Source organism: Chionomys nivalis, chromosome 3 (genome assembly GCF_950005125.1).
Source record: "Chionomys nivalis chromosome 3, mChiNiv1.1, whole genome shotgun sequence".
NCBI lineage: Eukaryota > Metazoa > Chordata > Mammalia > Rodentia > Cricetidae > Chionomys > Chionomys nivalis.
This window is the reverse complement of record NC_080088.1, coordinates 7591444-7610830: the sequence shown is the minus strand read 5'-3', so window position 1 is coordinate 7610830 and position 19387 is coordinate 7591444. Positions and strand designations below refer to the sequence as shown.

At 41.2% G+C, this 19387-nt stretch overlaps 1 protein-coding gene across 21 annotated transcripts in view; it reads right to left on the bottom strand.

Annotated features, from left to right (window-relative positions):
• The window catches only part of Synj1 (synaptojanin 1), an 83488-nt gene extending 64610 nt beyond the window's left edge, over nucleotides 1-18878 (bottom strand). For 11 of the 21 annotated variants that reach the window (XM_057765736.1, XM_057765737.1, XM_057765732.1 and 8 more), the window contains exons 1-2: nucleotides 18693-18877; nucleotides 17673-17818 (exon numbers count right to left, since the gene is read on the bottom strand). In XM_057765736.1, the coding sequence (XP_057621719.1) occupies nucleotides 17673-17818; nucleotides 18693-18790 (244 nt within the window). In that variant the 5' untranslated portion in view covers nucleotides 18791-18877. Of the gene's footprint in view, nucleotides 1-17672; nucleotides 17819-18692 lie in introns of all 21 variants that reach the window. The other 10 variants (XM_057765730.1, XM_057765731.1, XM_057765734.1 and 7 more) reach the window with 2 other exon arrangements.
• Between the last annotated feature and the right edge of the window lie 509 nt (nucleotides 18879-19387).

Genomic DNA, 19387 nt, shown 5'->3' with positions numbered 1-19387 from the left:
GGGCGCACCTGCTGCTCTAGGAAGCAAGTGCGCAGACGGCTCCAGCCTCCCCAGATCCTGTCTATCTCCACTGCTGGCAAAGGGCTCTGCTCAGCCTCCGTTTACCTAACACTCCTAGCCACTTGGATTACACACTCTTCTTTTATCTTAAAGTTCTTCCCCGAGTTCTACAAAGTATCTAACCTCCGGATCTGCTTCTCTTCAGATTATCCACTCAAGCTTCTTCCTTGTAAGCCTCACTTTTACCATCCAGTGACTTGTGCTCAGCTAGCTGGCAGCACACCAAACGCTAAATGACTCAATTATCATCACATTCTCTAATGTGTTCATAATTAAGTGTGGGCCTTTCTCTAACCAGTACGAAACTGGAGTGGGGAAGAATTTTTGCATGACACTAGAAGTGTCTTACTCCACATTCCTGATGCCCCTGGTATTGCTCTATGTTACATCTAACTTCTTCTAATGTTCAATACAAACATAAAATTTTACAATATAAATTGAATTCTGTTTTCTAAAGGAAACCAGATTTGCCTTCCTTAAATACCGTACTTCCTCATTCAGGGTACCATGGGTAGGGCTGAGAGTTTATTCAGTGGCAGAACACTTATCCAGCACTGTAAACCATGATGGCCTCATAGAGATTTACCTGCCTCTGCCTCCTAAGTGCTGGAATTAAAAGCGTGCATCACCACCGCCCAACTGATTTTTTTTAAGTATGTATACTACACAAAAAAGCAGATGTGCAAAACACTCAGTCTATTTCTCCTGGCAGAAGGTGTGGTTTCCAGGTGAGAAAGCTCTACAGTATCCCATAGGCTACACGCTGTATGAATTTAAAACGTCACTATCAACATGGTAATGTAGGAATTACTGATGGATTAGTGCTAGCAGCACTCATCATTTGGTTCAACGACAGCAGCCAGCAAGAGTTTAAAAGCAAATGTAATTTAATACTAAGTCATTCCCTTCCCATATGAACAATCTCTCTGTAACTTAAATTATCAAGAAATACTGTCTAATAACAACTACTTTCTCCTCAATTGCACACCAGATAAATACCAGCTCAGGCCCAATGACAATCCTTCTATTACACTGTCATCCAGCTCAAATATGCAAGCAAATGCCAAGTTGTTTAGTTATCTGTTCTTTGGAATTATCTTCTTCTTCTTTTTTTTTTTTTTAAATATTTATTATGTAAACAATAGTCTGTCTGCATGTATCCCTGAAGGCCAGAAGAGGGCACCAGACCTCATTACAGATGGTTGTGAGCCACCATGTGGTTGCTGGGAATTGAACTCAGGACTTTGGAAGAGCAGGCAATGCTCTTAACCGCTGAGCCATCTCTCCAGCCCCTGGAATTATCTTCTTAGAGCACGCACACACACACACACACACACACACACACGCACGCACGCACGCACGCACGCACGCACGCAGGAATAGATGAGAATGCATTTTTCCTGCCAGGGGTTTTGTTTTCCTTTTAAGCTATTGCCAGCAACTCTAAAATGGCATTTTAAAATTGCTGCTGAAGTACTTGTTTATTATCTCCCGATTATTCTGACAGCAGCACAAGCCAGGTGTTTGTATGCATTATTCAATTTTCACAATAACCTAAGGAACAAAGCTACAATTTCCATTTGACCTACAAGGAAATTGGCTTAAATTGGCTACTAAGGAGCCAGCATTGGAGAGAATGGAGCTTTGCTGGGTGTGATGACTCATACGCTAATCTTTGCACTGGGGAGGCAGAGGCAGGTCATCTGGTTTCCAGAGTCCCAGGCTAGCCAGGGCTACACTGGGGGGCCCTGAAAGAACTACCTACTCCTGCTCTTTACTTAGAATGGGTTCCTTGTTACATGTTCAAGAGTACTGAAAAGTGTGGAACACAAGCAACACAAGGAATAATGCGTTATTACTCCCCAAACAGGCTTATAGACTAGAAGTTCCACAAGGAAATGGGCATTTTTATCATCTCAAAGTCCTCAAAACAATCATAAAGGCAGGGAAAAGCCTACAAGACATGCCTGGCAAACCATTACCTTTGCCAGTTACCAGAGAGAATACCGACAGTAATGAGACAGTTGAAAGCTTCCACCTGACTGGGAAACCCAGTGTCACTCTGTAGCAGCCCTGCTGAGGCTGTGGGACAGCGGAAGCAGCACAGCCAGGAGGGGCGTCCTGCTCAACAACAGCACTGCTGCTCTTCATGGGCACAGGGCTTAGGGTCCAGTGTTAGACCGCGGTTCTTCTAGAGCTGAGGAGATTAAGACCTGACTACTGTGCAGATCTGAACTGGATCTTTTCATTACAAAAAGCATTGCTGCAACTGGTAAAAGTGGAACAGGGTCTGATCATTAGCAATGGCCAGTACCACTGTATACTTTTACGCAAGAGGATGTAAGGAAATACATAGTAAAGTATCTGGGGTAATAGGGTATCATGTCAACAACCTACTCTCAAATGGGTAAGAAAATATCTTTTTTTTTTTACCTGAACTTCAACTTTTCTGTATGTTTAAAATTGTTTCACCTTGTTAAACTTAGATAGATGTCTCTAGACGGCATCAGTAAGATAAACTCTTACAATACCCTGTTTTCCCTTTATCATTTTTTTCGGAGACAGTCTCACTGTGTAGCCCAGAATAATCTTGATTTCATCATCTTCCTGCCTCAGCCTACTGAGAGCTGGGGTGAGCCTTTAAGTGGAGAAAAAGATTTCCGTATTTTATGCGAGCTTCCAAAACAGATGATACGGGGTACTCGTGATCACTGTCCCACTTCCCCGACAATCCCATTTTAGAAAATAATATAAGAATCTTCAACTATGAAGAGACTGTCTGGAATAAGAGCACTTATACCATATTAGAATATGTGTATGACCTTGATATGAAACGCAGCACTTGAAAATACCATGCGCAATTCTCCTGTCTTCCTTTCCCTCTCATGACCTCCCAGCACACCGGGTTCAGCCCAAAAGCATAACCGCTGTCCACACGCCCGCGTTCCCCTCGTCCTCTGCTCAGCATGTTCTCTCCATCTGGAACTGCCACTAGTCATCTTCCTATTCTCAAATATTACCATCCTTCAATCTTAGCTAAATGCACTTCCTGGAGTTTTGCCCTTTTCACTCAATTAAAAGTAACTCTTTCCTTTTATTCTATAGTTTGCCACTTGTATACTAATAGCAATTGAAGCCGGCTGGATTTTTTTCACCCCTCAGTGTGACAGCGACCTAAGAGACACTGAACATCCCAGCTGCACTAGAAACTCACTTCAAGGGAAAACAAACCCTGAGCTTATAGCACAAAAGGGCATGTTTTGCTAACTTGAACACAATACATTTTACAAAAAGCTTTCCCTTCCAAGGAAAGAATCCCAATGTTCTCATTGCAAAAGATGGCATTTAACAATCCTAAGTAAAGCCTAGAAAATCTCAAGTGTGGTGAGGGAGGGTGGGCACAGGAAGGAGGGTGTGGAGAACAAGCCTGCTAAGTGACTGCTGGCCAAGGCTTCAGGGGCAGGGCTCAGCAAAGAGGAAAGGAAGGAGCATGAGCAGAATCAAGGTGGGGACAGGTGATACAGAAGCACAGCTCACTTTCCTGCCCCAGCATCCACTGCACCTGGTCTTCTGTACACAAGTTTGCATTCCCCTTTCTACTGACGGTGATTATTAGACAAACAAAACACTGGGAAAAACAAACCTTTCTTCTCACAAGCTACTGACTGCTAACCAAGTGGGTCTGGATGTCCAAGAAGCCCACTGTGTTAGGAGTGATTCTGAGTGATCAAGACTTTCAGCAGTCCAATTATGGCAACCAGGCCTCTGCTTTTGTAGTTCACATGTTTAAAAACAAGCAAAAGCAAACCTTGGCTTCTAAGGTACGACTGCCACCATATACCAGGGATAAACAAGGGCTTATTTAAAGAGAACAACTCCTTTTCCCATGCCGCAGTTAGCTCTATCATTCATTTGGGTCTAATGTTTTCTTAGGTTTCAAGCATGAAAATATAGATTAATGTGGTACATTTACACAATGGAATACTACTCAGTGGAAAAAATAATGACATCTTGAAATGTGCAGGCAAATGGAAGATGAGAAAAAAAAGTATTGAGTAAGGTAATCCAAACCCAGAAAGACAAATATGTATTCACTCATAAGTAGCTTTTAGACATAAAACAAAGAAAAACCATCCTACAGTCTACAACCCCAGAGAACCTAGACAACAAAGAGGACCCTAAGAGACACACATGAATCTCAATAGGAAGAAGAAAAAGACAAGATCTCCTGAGTAAATTGGGAGCATGTGGGTCATGGGAGAGGGTAGAAGAGAAAAGAGGAGGAAGGGAGGGGTGTGGAAAAATATGTATAGTGCAATAAAAACAATAAAAATGATAAGGAAAAAAGAAAATATAGGTTTCTAAGCACATAGAGCTACCTTACGAATTAATCTAGCTCCTCTGTATTTTATTACTTTTTACATGTATATTTCAAATGTATCTGCATATCGCTAAAACTAATAAATATCTGAAGGCTGTAGTAATATTTCGCTTGTGTTTTAACAGGTAGTCCAATGGCTTTAGTGCAGGCACTAGGGAGGTAGAGACAGGAAAGGATATGGCTGGGTGGAGAGAGGAAGATAAAATGGGAGGAGACAGGAGTTCAGTGCAGTCTGAGGATGCAGTCTGAGGACAGGATCACCCCTTGGGTCTGAGCACTGGTAGAGGTAAAAGTCTCGCTAGTGGCTAGCCACACTGCTTCTCTATTCCTTCAGCTTTCGTTCCCTAATATCTGACTCCAGGTTTTATTTATTAAGATCAATTAGAATTCGTGCTACAGGGGCTTTCAGATTTTGCCTGCTAGAGAACATGTTATATCAATAAGGTCATAGAACATAATCTTAAGGTAAGTGCAATAAACAATAAACACTTATTCTCATGAAAACATCTTTGAGGCACCAGAGTAATCTGAATGCTGATTACATATTTGATATTTTTAGAACCATTGTTAAATTTCAAATGTCTTGATGATGAGATAATTAGATTTAACAAACGAATGGAGAGCTCATGGTGCCTCCCTGCACCCCCACCCAGAGTTAAGAGGCTGAGGCAGGAGGCTCATGGGAAGTTCAAGACATGTAAGGCTTTGCCTCAGAAAAGCCACTAACAACAAAAACTCAACCCATATCTTTAAAACACACTGAAATATTTATGATGCATAAAATTCACATCTTCATTTCAACTCTATTATCTAAAAAGCAAATAACAAAACTGGTATGTTATCCTAGCCCAAAACGTTAAGCTTTTTATATTAAATTAAGCGGCACTTGAAGGATTGAATTCAACGTAAACTTCTCTAACTTTCAGCGAATTACAATACTTCCAACTAGATAGCAGAGCTACTCAAGAAGACTGTGCTATTCGATGTAGACATTCTTTTGGCTCAAACCTTCCAGACTGGGATTAGACTGTACTTCTCCAACTGAGCTAGAAGATCAAGCAACAGACTGTGGGTCAATACAGCACAGAGCATGTAATCCTGGCATTCCTGAAGTCTGAGAGAGGAGGACTGAGTTCGAGGGCAGCGGGCTAAACAGAGTTCCCTGCTACACACCACATACTAGACTACATTATCAAGATCCACTCTCAAAAAGGCAGGGCGTGGGAGTTGCAAATTAGAATGCTGCTCCTAGAATCACAATTTGCCTGTGGTTGCATGGGTAGCAATTTGTGGTCAGCCTATTTGCATGCAAACAGCACTTTAGTATAGAACATCTAGAGGGTACTAGAGATCATGTAGTCCAAGCTTCTCATTTTCAGAAGAAAAAGACTAGCAATTATCTGATTCATCCACAATCATATGACTAGCTAGCAGTAGGGCCTGTTTCCATTTCATCACACATAAAACAAAAAAATTTATAAGGTAAAGATTTTTTGATTAAATTATACAAAACAAAATTAAAATATCAAAACTACAAATGAAAGACATGAAACAAATTACTGTTCTATATAACCTATAACCTATACATCCAAATACTGTCAACACTTTTAAAAAAATAACCTTATTTGCTCAAAGTATTCAGTGAATGTCTACTGTGTACTAGGTAGGCCTGTGACAAGATTCTCAGTTCCTGATAGAACAGAAGAGGAAGCAAATGCTAAGTCCTAGCAGACTGTCAGGCACGGCAACAATGTCTGTTAATCCAGTTTCTTCAGCAGCAGGCTGAGACCAAAGGATCATAAGCTCAAGGCAGGTGTGGGCAATTTATCAAGAACCTGTTTCAAGATAAAAATATGAAAGGACCGTGGATGTAGCTCAATGGAAGATGTCCATGGCTCTGGGCTCAGTCCCACAACAACAGGCCAGTTCTAATGGAGTTCTAATCCACTACTAAAGCATTAACACACTGGATCCAACAGCGTCATCCTGCACAATCAGCTCTCCATCAATCCCATGCAGCTTCCCAGCAACTGCTGACAACTAGGTTTCTGACAACATTTTCCAAGAGAATCATTAAATAAGATAGGTCAAGACACATTTCAATGTTAACAGAGACAAACAACTAACAAGCACTAATGAACAAGTAGCCAGAATCCACAAAGTATAAGGTCATCCTGTCTATACTTCACATGTGGTCCACAGGATATTAAAAGACTGTTAGTCTACATTTCAATAAAGCAATTCAATATAGGCTGCAGCAATACTATAGTTACTAGAGAACAGGATAACACACAACCCATGATAAATTCTTACCATTAAGAATAGTTTCTATAAGGAACACGCCTTCAACAGTAAGTTAGACTTAAAAGAAATATATATATATGTATATATATATATACATACACACACACATATATATGAAGACTATAGATAAGGAACATTAAAGAGTATAACATTTAATATACAGGAATACTAACAGAGAATAACCTAATAGGAAATATGTTTGTTTGTTTCTCTTTCCAATTGTCTAGCTCGATTTTAGCTTGCAAATAAAACACAAGTCAGATATGGGAGCTCATGCTATAACTCCCACACTCAGGAAGCTGAAGCAGGAGAATTACCACAATTTAACCCAATGAGTTACAGATCAGACCAGTCTGGACTACAATGTGACACTCCACACCTCAAACAAACCAATACACACACACAAAGATAAAACACAAATTTTTATTAATAATCTTATAAATTCAAATAAGCAAATCAAAATGCAAAGTGCCTCTTTTCAGTACGCAGCATTGCTAGCCCAGTGTGACAGTCCATCCCACACCTTAGTGTCTCCGCTCCCTGTGTTTCTTTCACAGCCACCTCTGCAGACTCCCCAGCAAACAGAAGCAACCCAGTTTCTCTGCTACCCATCACACTGAGTCCAGATTCCTCCTCTTCTGGATGTGTGGGGAAGCCCATCTTCCTTCAGAGGCTGCACAGAGCCCCAAGTGGGCCACTTGGTTCTGTCACCCCTTTCAGTACATGCCGTTTCTCTATGTTCTCTTGCTTGGGCTGCTTCTAAGGAAAAGCACAAGATCATTCTTGCCTGCTACTCTTTTGTTTGCATAGGTATTCCTTTTCTCTGCTTCTGAATTGATTCATCATCTTCTGATTTTGCATCACAAAATTTCTTCATGTTTCTTCTACCTGGTGTTGATTTAACTTCTTAGATTTGTAGATTTACAGTTTCCACCAACTTTGGGAAATCACCAGCTGTCATTTCTTCAGACCCTTCCTTCCCCTTCCTTCCAGTCACACATGGATGTTAGGCCGCCTGAAGCTGCACCACAACTCACCCATGCAACCTCTTTACACTGGCCTTTTCCCTCTGTGTGTGTCCTTTGGATAATTTTCATCTCTGTGTCTTTAAGCTAGTCCGTCTGTTCTGGATCATTAAGCTTTTCCAACGAGCCTTCTGGAGTCAGTGTACAATGCCACTGTTATTTCCACTCTGAATAAGTCATGTGAGCCATGTTTTTCATGTCTTTAATATGCTCATACTTTACTTCTTGAACATATGGAATATATTTTTCAAGGGTGTTTCAATGTCCCTTACGAACACTAACATCTGTTTCTACAGATTGACTTTTCTTCTCATTATAAAGTGTATTTGCTGCTTCTTTGCATGTAAACTAACTTTCAATGTGAGTATGGGTTGAATGATATGCATGCATCATGTAACACACAAATTTTGTTTTATAGGTATGTGTATATATCAGCCATATAGATAGAGATACACACACAAACATACATATTTCTTAAACTTCTGAGAACAGTTATTTGAAACTTAAAATTACTAGAAATAATAATTTGGGAGACAAAAGCAGAGTCTTTGGGGTCTTAAATTTTGTTAGGTAGGACCAAAGAGGAATTTAGTCTGGAGCTCCTTTGCTCCATTAATGAGATAATATTCAATCTGACCTACCTGCTGGTATCTGAAAAGCACTGTGTTCATTCCATTTAGTTTTCTGTAGCTGTTCTCAGATAGGAAGCAAACTCCAGGTCCTGCTGCTCCAGCACAGTCAGAAGCAAAAGTCTTACTTGTATTTCTGGGCTATTTGTGTTTCAGACTAAGTTAGAATAGAAAGACCCAAGACCGTGTAATAAAATGTCACCTACTGCAGCTTTACTATTCAGGGGGAGACACAGTGGTATATTATTTGTGTTTCAATAAATAAAGCAGCCACACTAGCCAGCCATACAGGCCAGGGAGTGGTGGCTCACACCTTTAATGTTAAGTGTTGGAGAGCCACACACCTTTAATCCCAACTCTAGGGAGATGGAGAGAGGAGCGATATGACTGGGTGGAGAGAGGAGTATAAAGGGGAGGCGACAGGAACTCACCAGAGTGTGGAGTCTGAGGATTCGTGGAGACAGGATCTTGCCCTTTTGGTCTGCAGACTTGGTAGAGGTAAAAGGTCTCTCTAGTGGCTGGCTGTTTTGCTTTTCTGATCTTCAGGTTGAATCCTAACGTCTGTCTCTGGGTTTTTATTATTTGTGCTACAGGGAGAGGCCCTATCTTCCTTCTTTATTTGCCCACAGCAAGGTGAAGAAGGAAATGAAAGCAATGGAACTGCTGACTTGCTCCTCCGTTTGGACACTTCCTGCTACTGCTTCACTTTCAGGTCTGGGCTGACTTTTTTTTTTTAAGATTTATTTATTTATTATGTATACAACATTTTGCCTCCATGTATGCCCCACACCAGAGGAGAGTGCCAGATCTCATTACAGATGGTTGTGAGCCACCATGTGGTTGCTGGGAATTGAACTCAGGACCTCTGGAAGAGCAGCCAGTGCTCTTAATCACTGAGCCATCTCTCCAGCCCCCTGAATTTTTTAAAAGTTGATGTTAAAGCTACTTTTTACTTTCTATTAAATATGTACATTTCAATTTTTATATAAAAACATCACAATTTTAACACAAACAATTTTAACATTAACTAAACTTCATCTTATATTTAAAAAGTCAGCTCTAAAGTCACTCCTTCCCTCACTTATGTTTTAAAAAAGGGACACTGCAGCTTATCTAAAGGGCAACCATGCTGACTGGCAGCATTTGGCAATTTAAAAAAAAATGCACTGCTTGTCACTGCTGCTTATTACACTTGGCATTCAAAATTTTACAAGCTGACATTCAAGTTGGCCCAGGAAACAATTGTATTCTTAATGGCCATATTTTTAAAATCTAATCATACTTCTATATACTAACAGAATAATAAATTATAGGCAAAATATAAATTTACTAATTTTCTTACTAGAAAACACTACCAACCTCACTTTTAACTGAAAACTTTTCTATGGGTTTGCCTTTCTTTTTTGAGAAGGGATATCTAATTTTTTTAAAGTTTATTTTTATGTGTTTGAGTGTTGTATCTGCATATATATCTATGTACTATGTGCATGTCTGGTTCCAGTTGAAGACAGAAGAGGGTAGCAGATTCCCTGGAACTGTAGTTAAAGATGGTTATAATCTGTCATGTGGGTGCTGGGAATTGAAGCTAGGTCCTCTGGAAAGGAAGCCAGTGCCCTTAACCTTGGAGCTCCTGTCTCTCTCCAGGCCCTGCTGTTCCTTTTGCTCCTCATTTCCTACTCAGGAAACTAAGAACCATCACCTCACAACAGCAGAAGCAAATGAAAGGACTTCATTGGAATTTTGGTTATTTGAGACAGGGTTTCTTTGTGTAGTCCTGGCTGTCCTAGAATTTGCTCTGTAGACCAGGCTGGCCTCGAACTAAGAGATCCGCCTGCCTCTGCTCCAGCTTGAGTGTAAGGATTAAGGGCATGCCGGGGAGATTTAATCTTTTGAAGTCACACTTCCATACCTGACAAACACGGACAAATCATAAGGCACAAAATTGAAAGGAATAAAGCATGTGACCGCCACACTCCTGAACTGTAATAGACTCCTCGGGGCACTGCAGTGAACTGGGGAAAAGGATATTTTAAGTTGGAGAAAACACCAAAGGCTCTAACAGATTTTGGATATCAGATAAACTATTAGCCTGAGGTGGCCAGAGCTTAATATATGACTGCAGAGGATCCATTCCATGACCCGACTTTGGGAAGTTAGGGTTCTGGCAGTTCCTGTGCTAAATGACAATTCTCCTCAAAAACCAACATAGAACAGTAAGTGAGAAGAGCAGCTTTTCCACGGTGTGAAAGCTCTTTTAACTCAACAGCATGCACATCCCATTAGTAACTACGGTTATTTATTAAGAAAATAAATTATTTTTTTCTTGTTTGCATTATTTTGCTTAAACGGCAACTAGTTATTAGGATCTAAATGTTTACTGTAATCCCTGCTCTTGGGTCTGAGGCTGGAGGATTGTTGAGTTTGAGGCCAGCCTGAGAAACAAAGTTTCCAACTAGCTGGGGCTTGAGTAAGATCCCTTTTCAAAAAGTCTTACTGCTTGGATCTACTTAATAAGCAGATTTCTCAAATACTATTGTGGTCGACAGGTTTTCTACAATACATTGAGACCCAAAGGCACCGTGGAACAATCAGGTTTACAAATCTGGGGCTTCACATGTTGATGGCAGAGTAAACTGCTAGTAAATAAACTACTTTTGCACAATTATTTTTCCTCAAACTGTAGTTCCATAGAAGCAGGACAGTTTACATTCTGTGAAGGAATCCAGAATGTACTACTGGTTGCAGTGTTATGACTCACACTTCTGTAATATGAAGAATTAGGTAGAAAGAAAACTCAGAAGCAGATCTTGGAGTAAAACCAGACCCAGAATTAACTGTTCTGGCTTTGCTATCTATTACGTACAAGACTTACGCCTAGAAATGACTCAAATCACGCTATCTGAAAGGCTGAAAATGACAGCACTGGAGGGTAAAGAGCAGTTACCTTCACCACCATTACACGAGCGTCATCTCAGAAGGGGCAAAGGCTTTTAAGTTACAATTTATATCATCTCACCCTATCTTTTGGGTTTTGTTTGCTTGCTTTATTTATGGTGTTTATGTTTATACAATGTTGGGCACTGAATTCAAGACTTCACATACACTAAGTAACCTTTTTATTTTCTATTCTATTGAGGATACAGTTGTGAAATGGATTATTTATTTACTGAAGCATGGGAGGGACTATAAAATACAAGACTGTAAATTTAAAGCAGGTCTATCTGGCAATTTGTCCTCCTATCAAAGTCTGTTTTGGTGTGTGTGTGTGTGTGCACTGAACCACACAAAAAGCATTGGTCTTCTTTTATTCTTAATGAATTCATTTATGGTTAAAAAAAAAGTGTACTGCTGTAACAGAACAAGCACCCATACTTGTTATGTATACTGCTCAAGGCAACAGTCTAGCTAATACACTGAACCACTGCTCCACAGACAACAAACTTCAGTGTAAATGACATTTTCTGGATTGGTAATTTTAAAAAATGGGTACACTTCCAAAAACATATATATATTGTTATCTGAAGATAAGAATGTCTCAGGAGAATTTTCAAATTATAAGAGAAAATCAATGAAATAATTTTCTATTCAAAGACCAGCAATTTAAAAAGAATGTTAATAGTTTCCAGAATAAACAATAGCCAGCAGATGCAAACATTTTTAAGCAGTGTTCGGATCCCCAAACACTGTGTTGGCCAAGCTTCTCTCAAACTAAGCTCCAGAGATCCTTTCATCTTAATTTTCAAGCAAGCAGAATCACAGGTGTGTGCCATGATACCTAGTGTAATTCTCTAAAATACAGAAAATAAATTTCATAGAAAAACAACAACAGACAGGCAGTGGTGAAACATGTCTTTAATCCCAGAACTGGGGAGGCAGAGGCCACCCTGGTCTACAAAGCAAGTTACAGGACATTCAGAACTACACAGAGAAATCCTGTCTTCCAAACCAACCAAACAACAACAACAAAAAACAAACAACAACAGGTATTTTGTGGTATATGTACATACACACAATGAATGCCATTTGCCAGAAAAAGATATTGTCATCTTCACAGCATGGAAGGACCTGGAGAACACAATGTGAAGCAAATAGGCAAGGAAGCATGACAAACACTTGATGACATGATCTCACTCATTTGTGGAATCTAAGAAAAGTCAGTACCACAGAAACATGGACTAGGTTAACAGTTACTAATGGCCAAAGAGGATGGGAGTGACGCTGGACAAATTTGTCTGCGGATAAAAAGTTAATTATATAAGAGAAATAAGTTCTGTTGCTCTATTTACACACCAGGGTAACTATAGCCAATAATAACGTGTATTTCAAAATGGATTTTGCATGGTTCAAAAACAATAAATGTTTGAGACCATAAATATGCTTAACTACCTTGATCTGATCATAACATGCTGTATGTATATAGAGAAATACTACACTGTACCCCATAAAACTATACAAATTATTATATGCCAATCAAAAATTAAATTGGGCAAGAAATGCAGCTCAATAGTATTGTGCTTGCCTACAACTGTGAATCCTGGGTTCAATCCATCAAGGCAAAACAAAGAAACAAACAAAAAGATACAAAACATACATGTGTGTGGGATGTGGGTATGTGTGTATAGCTGTGCTTGCCTGCATATTACATATGAAAGTCAGATGCTGGCAGGTCAGATGTGTCTCTCAGAGGCCAGAGCTCGATGTCTCTACTGGCTGACCAGTCAGTCATCCCTGGGATCTGCCTCTCTCCAGTCAATACCCAGCTCAAATTTTAAGTTGGTGCTAGAACCCAAACTCAAGTCCTCAGAGTTGCTCAGCAAACACTTTATCCATGGAGTCATCTGCTTAGCCAATATACTGTATTCCAAACAGACAGCTCTGAGTCTGTCAATCTCTAATGTAGGGCAGTCTTTCCCATTAGTGTCAATCATCGACTATGCGCTCCCTAGTTGTGAGTAAAATACTGCGCCAAGCATTATGGAAACCTTAAGAAACATGTATACAGTTCCATGTGATATGGAAACACTGCACTGAAAATGTCATGAAAAACTACCTTTGATACAGTCTGAGGGCTTCAAAAAATGATGATCTTCATAATATACAATCACAGTATTATAATTCTGGAACATAGTTATTTTAGATAAAAATCTACAGGTCAAAAAAGGTGACCTGGTAAATATATCATAGCAAGTTACATGTATGTTTTGCTCAGAAATTATCATTTTGATATGACTATGAGAAAGAAGTCCAGGTACCAGTATTTGTGAAATCTTCCTAGATGATTATTTTGTGCAGCCTAGACACAGAAAGCCATTGGACTCGGCACTTAGGAGGATCAGAAGTTCAAGGTCATCTTCGGCTACACAGCAAGTTTGAGACTAGCCTACACTTTGAGAGACCCTGTCAGAAACAAACCTAAAACAACAAACAAACAACCCAACACATCAATGACTGATTAAGTCGGTACAAATCTAAAAGAACATCATAAAGACTGGTAAGTCCTAGTACTTTGGGAGAACACTGAAACCATCTCCCAGAGGAGGTCACCACTGAACAGAAAGAGCGGAGTGAGGCTAAGGAAGACCTTGATAGACAGGCTGAGGATTTTAACCTTAAGAAAACAGGGGCCACACTTTGACATACTATACAAATGACTTTAGAGGACATTTCTCATAGACTGATAGGCAGGCTGCCCTGAAATTCAGTGGCTGAGAAGAGGGAAGGTGAAGAGAACACACCCAATCTTATGGACAGTTCCCGGAATGGAGCAGGCATTCAAAATTCTGTAGGTTGTTTCAGAAGCCAAACATGCAGGACAACATCTATCTTGGTATAACTCCAAACCAAATGCCAAATTAAACTTTTTGTGTGACAGGCTGTTGCTATGTACCCCAGGATAGCCTCAAATACAAGCTCTTTCTGCTTCTGCCTCCTGAGTGTTGGGGTTATAGATGTTTAACATAAAATTAGCAACTAACTAATTTTATAAGTCAATTTATCTAAAAAGAAAGAAGTTATCTCTTAAAGATTAATATTTTATTATTGCACAGTAGTGAGCTAAAGGTAGCAATGTCCTATAAGACTAAAGAGTTTTGCATGTTTTCACCATAAATGGCAAATGTCCAATCCATTTCAACATTCTATAATATATAAATGTGTTGAAACATCATGTGTTGTAGCCACATGTGTAGTTTTTGTTTTTTATATATCAATTAAAAAGTCAAATAAAATATATTTTATGTGCTGCTATAGAGTTTATAGAAAACATAACACACACCCAAGAGAGTATGTATCCATTTATGTTAGCTTTACAGAGAAAAGCAGTATTCAAACGTTTGTGTCCTCTTAGAATTACTTACACAGCTTAAATCCAATGAAGAAAAACACAATTAGAAACAACTGAGCTATGGATATAGCTTGGTGTTAGAGTGCTTGCTTAATATACAGTACTTAGTTTCAATTACCAGCAGTGAAAATAAGTATATACTGTTAAGATAATATCTTAATACTATTCCACCTCATAATTAATGCCCCAAATGAAAGTTTTAGAGCCTTTTAAAAATCATTATTTGACATAAAAGATAACTACTAAAGGTTTTAGAAGTATAATTATTCTTAGATTTTTTTCGAACATATAGCAATAACTTAAAACTACAGGTAAATTCATAATTTATTCCTACTGACTTCCCACCGCAATTATGAGTAACCACAGTTTTAAAATATACTAGAATTTAAACATTAATAAATCAGGTAATGTCAACCAAAACACAAGCAGTTGAAAGGCATTATATTACCAAGCAAAGCCCTCCAATCTGATGTTTTATTTCAGCATTCATTAGTGTAAGTACATCTATAGTATGAAAATATAGGCTATGTGGATTAACATGAGAGCATGTCATTTTTATTTTATTAAAACATAAAAACCAATTTAGAGTAATAAAGTTTATGCTAAATATTACTTAACCTTTTTCTTGGATGTATCTAGCCTCATGCCTCTTTCTTCAAACCATGATACTGTATGTATAAAAAATATACACTAAATATTTATATACTGTTATATACTGATCTTTGCTTAAGAGTTGTTCATTATGTCACTACCATTTCCCCACCAGGATACATTTTACTGCACTAGTCAGGCTACATCCATAAATACGTGGGTCAGAGTGTTATGTGCTGTACTTTTTTTTTTTTTTTTGGTTTTTCGAGACAGGGTTTCTCTGTGGTTTTGGAGCCTGTCCTGGAACTAGCTCTTGTAGACCAGGCTGGTCTCGAACTCACAGAGATTCACCTGCCTCTGCCTCCCGAGTGCTGGGATTAAAGGCGTGCGCCACCACCGCCCGGCATGTGCTGTACTTATTGAGTCTACAAAAAGAGCAGTAGTTCAAAGATCTATGGCTTATGTTAGTAAATATGTTTTTCAAACATTATTATGTGTACACATATGTGTGTATACATATACACACATATATACACACAGTAATATCACACACACACACACACACACACACACATATATGAGAATGCATGAGAATATGCTTGGAGGTCAGAGGCTGACATCAGGTGTCTTCCTTTATATTTATTAATTAAATCACATATATACACACATACAGGGTATTCATGGAGGCCAGAGGTTGTTATCAGATACCTTCCTTTATTATGTATTTATTATATATTAAATACACACACATACACACACATATATATAATGAGAGTTCACATGGCAGTCAGAGGTTGATATCAGATGTTTCCCATTATTGCTTTCCATATTATTTCTTGAGACAGACTCGTTGCCTTAAAACTGACAGCCTAGCTGACCAGAGAGTCTCAGGGACTTTCCTGCCTCTGCTTCCCCTGTTCTAGGGTTATAGGCATGTAGTACCATGCCAGGCTTTCATGAGGATGCTAGGATCACACTCAAGTCCCCATGCTTACAACTAAGCATGCCCCCAGCCCAAACGGTAATTTTAATTTATAAATATATGACCTATAAACAATCTGAGAAAAATCTATCAAAGAGGGCTTGGGATGTAGCTCAGATGGCAGAGTGTTTGCCTGAGTTCAGCCCGCAGCACTCATCAGCCTAGTACAGTTGTGCACACTGTATTCCCAGCACTCAGGACATGGAAGCAGGGGATCTGCAATTCAACAGCTTTGGCTATATCATGAAGGATCAGGCTAAAACAGACTGCTTAAAAAAAAAATCCTAAGAACAAATAATTACCATTAGAAAATCTGTTTTAAAAAATCATACTTGAGACAACCCCAAACTGGGATTACCTGCCCCAGTTTTATATTAAGAATGAAGTATGGGGCACACTGAGATATCTCAGCAGGAAAAAAGCATTTGCCACCAAGCCTAACGACCTGAGTTCTATCACTGGAACACAGATAGTAGGAGGAGAGAACCTACTCCCACAAGCTGACCTCTGACCCACATGTGCTCCCGCTTACACACAAATAATTAAATGTAAAAAAAAAAAAGCATAATGTTAATTAGAATTTCTATTTTCATCCACCTGTCACATATGAACCCAATCTTTATTTTGTATGTGATTACGTGTGCTACAGTAAGTAGTTCTTTTCTTTAAAAATCAAAGTCATTTTTAAATAATATGAAAACAATCGCATATCTCACATGAAACTTTTAGAAACTGTTTGCAGTTTTTACTGAAAATACAAACACTTAGGCTGGAGAAGTCGATCAATCATGTGCCTGATCTGAAGCTAACCCACCAACATCACACATGCGCACTTGGCAAGGAATCAGCAGGAGAGCACTTGCTTAGATAACTGAAGTCCTGTGTCTGACCCACCAACATCACACATGCGCACGAGGCACACCAAAATATAAAAAAATATATAAAATAAAAAACAACAAAAATAAATAAGGGTTCAACATAAGATAATACAGAAACCTATAACAGATAATATTATTGCAAAACTCTGGGCATTACAGATGTCAAGCCAGCTGTCCTACTGGGTTCATGTGATAAGACATAACAGGAACAGTAGTTCACAGAAAGATACTCTTCTAGAAGTAGAACCCAAGAAAAACAAAATCCCACAGGCAAAATCTGCACCTCCTGAACCACCTCCCCCAAACAAAAACCTAAGTCTGAGTTTACAGGAAACAAGGTTTCATTCAAATTAAGTCAAAGAATAAGTCCATCAGATAAAATTCCATAAGAAGGCTTCCAAGAATTTTTTTATGAACTGTTGAACTTCAGAGCTACAACCAAAACAGAGATCATAATCAGGCTAAAACACGTGACTTACAGAGCACAGCCACAGCCCCAGACTCGAACATGAGACATTCTTCCTTATGCCGAGTTTCCACTATGAGGCTGAACGGTGGGGGATCCAATTTGTGGTAGATTCTAAATCCTTTGCTGAACGCCATTCTCCTCTCTTCAGAGGGAGCCCTGTGAAAACCAAGCCAAGTCAAGCCAGGGGGCTGCAAGACACCCAGGGGTCCCTCCTTGCCAAGTTTGATGGAGGCGGGGGTGGAGAAAAAGAGAAATCTGGGGTGAACCATTTATTCCAAAAGATAAGGCGTCAACAAATTTCTACCAAAAGGCACAAGGAAACGCTTCCAAGTCTCAAGGCACAGCAAGGAAAGGCAGGGTTTTAGCACTGCGGGTACTGAATTGGATAAGGTGAATTTCCCGTATTTACCCACAGGAAAAATCTGGAGTGTATTTTCGGTTGGGGTTGTTTATCAGCTTCCTGCTTCACGATCTGTCACTACTGGAAGGGAACTCATGGGGGAACTTCGGTTTGATCCTTAGGCGGAAAAGGCCAGGAGACGGGAGGGAAGGTCAATCGGGCTGCCTCAAAGCCCCTGAGGAGGCCGGAGGAGGGTAGGGATTATAGCATCGCGGACACCCCAGGGCGGCGGCGAAGGGCAGGGAAAGCCACACAGGTGACCGCCGCCTTCCGCCCAGTCACGCAGGTCATGGTGACGAATGGATCCCACCGCGGCTCAAGGGGTTCCGGGGTAGCCGGGGAAACGGAGGCACCGGACAGTCCAGTGCCTCCATTATGCGCCTCAAGAGATGCCCCGGAGCCTGTGCTGACCGGGTCCTTTCCCGCCCGCGGGGTGACAGCCGCTTGTCACCGTAGTCACCCGCCGCCCCGCGGTCCCCTCACCACCCGCCGCGGGACGCCCCGCAGCCGCCTCTCACCGCTCGCGTCCCGGCTGCGACCGCCGCCGCTGCTCAGGAAGCGTCCACCCGCCCGGCCGGCTGCCGCTGGATCTGGCCGCGGCCGCTCCCCGCCCCCCGCCCGCCGCCTCACCTCTTCCTCCGGCTCCTCCTCCTCCTTCTCCCGCAGCCGCCGCCGCTACAGCCGCCGGTGGCGTCACTTCCGCTCCAGCAGGCCCAGCTCTTCCGCATTGCACCGCTGCCGGGGGCGGAAAGTCCGCCCCTTAGGGTGAAGGGGCGGAGCCGTTTCCGCCCACGCGGGGCCGTTCGCCCCAGCCGGGCGCCTGTGAGCCTCTCTGGTCCCGCAGTCCCCGTGACCTGAGTCCCTGAGTCCGTGACGCCTTGGTCAACGCAGGAGCGGACGGGTCGTACGTCCAGGGAAACCGGCAGAGGGTCCGGCCTCCTCGCGTGGAGTCCTGCGAGCTCGCCGGCCCTCCCCGCGGACGGCAGGGAGGGGCTGCGGGAGAGCTGCGGGGGCCCGCGTCGGGCATCGGGACCACCCCCTGCCGCCTCCGCGGGCCCGACCGGCCGGGGAGGGCTGGGCTTGCGCCCCGAGAGCTGTCCATGGTGTCAGGCCCTGGAGACCGTTCCTGACTGTTGGGAGAGACTTCCTGGCGCTCCTGGCTGTGGAAGAGAGCAAGGGAGTCAGCAGCCACCTCAAGGCTGCTAAACAAAACATGGCTGTCATTTAGTGATGTGCCGATATGCAGACCGTGGAATTTTATAATTAAGAGGATCACACTGTTCCATACCGTTTCTTCTTCTCAACCCATCATGCTTGAGATTTGT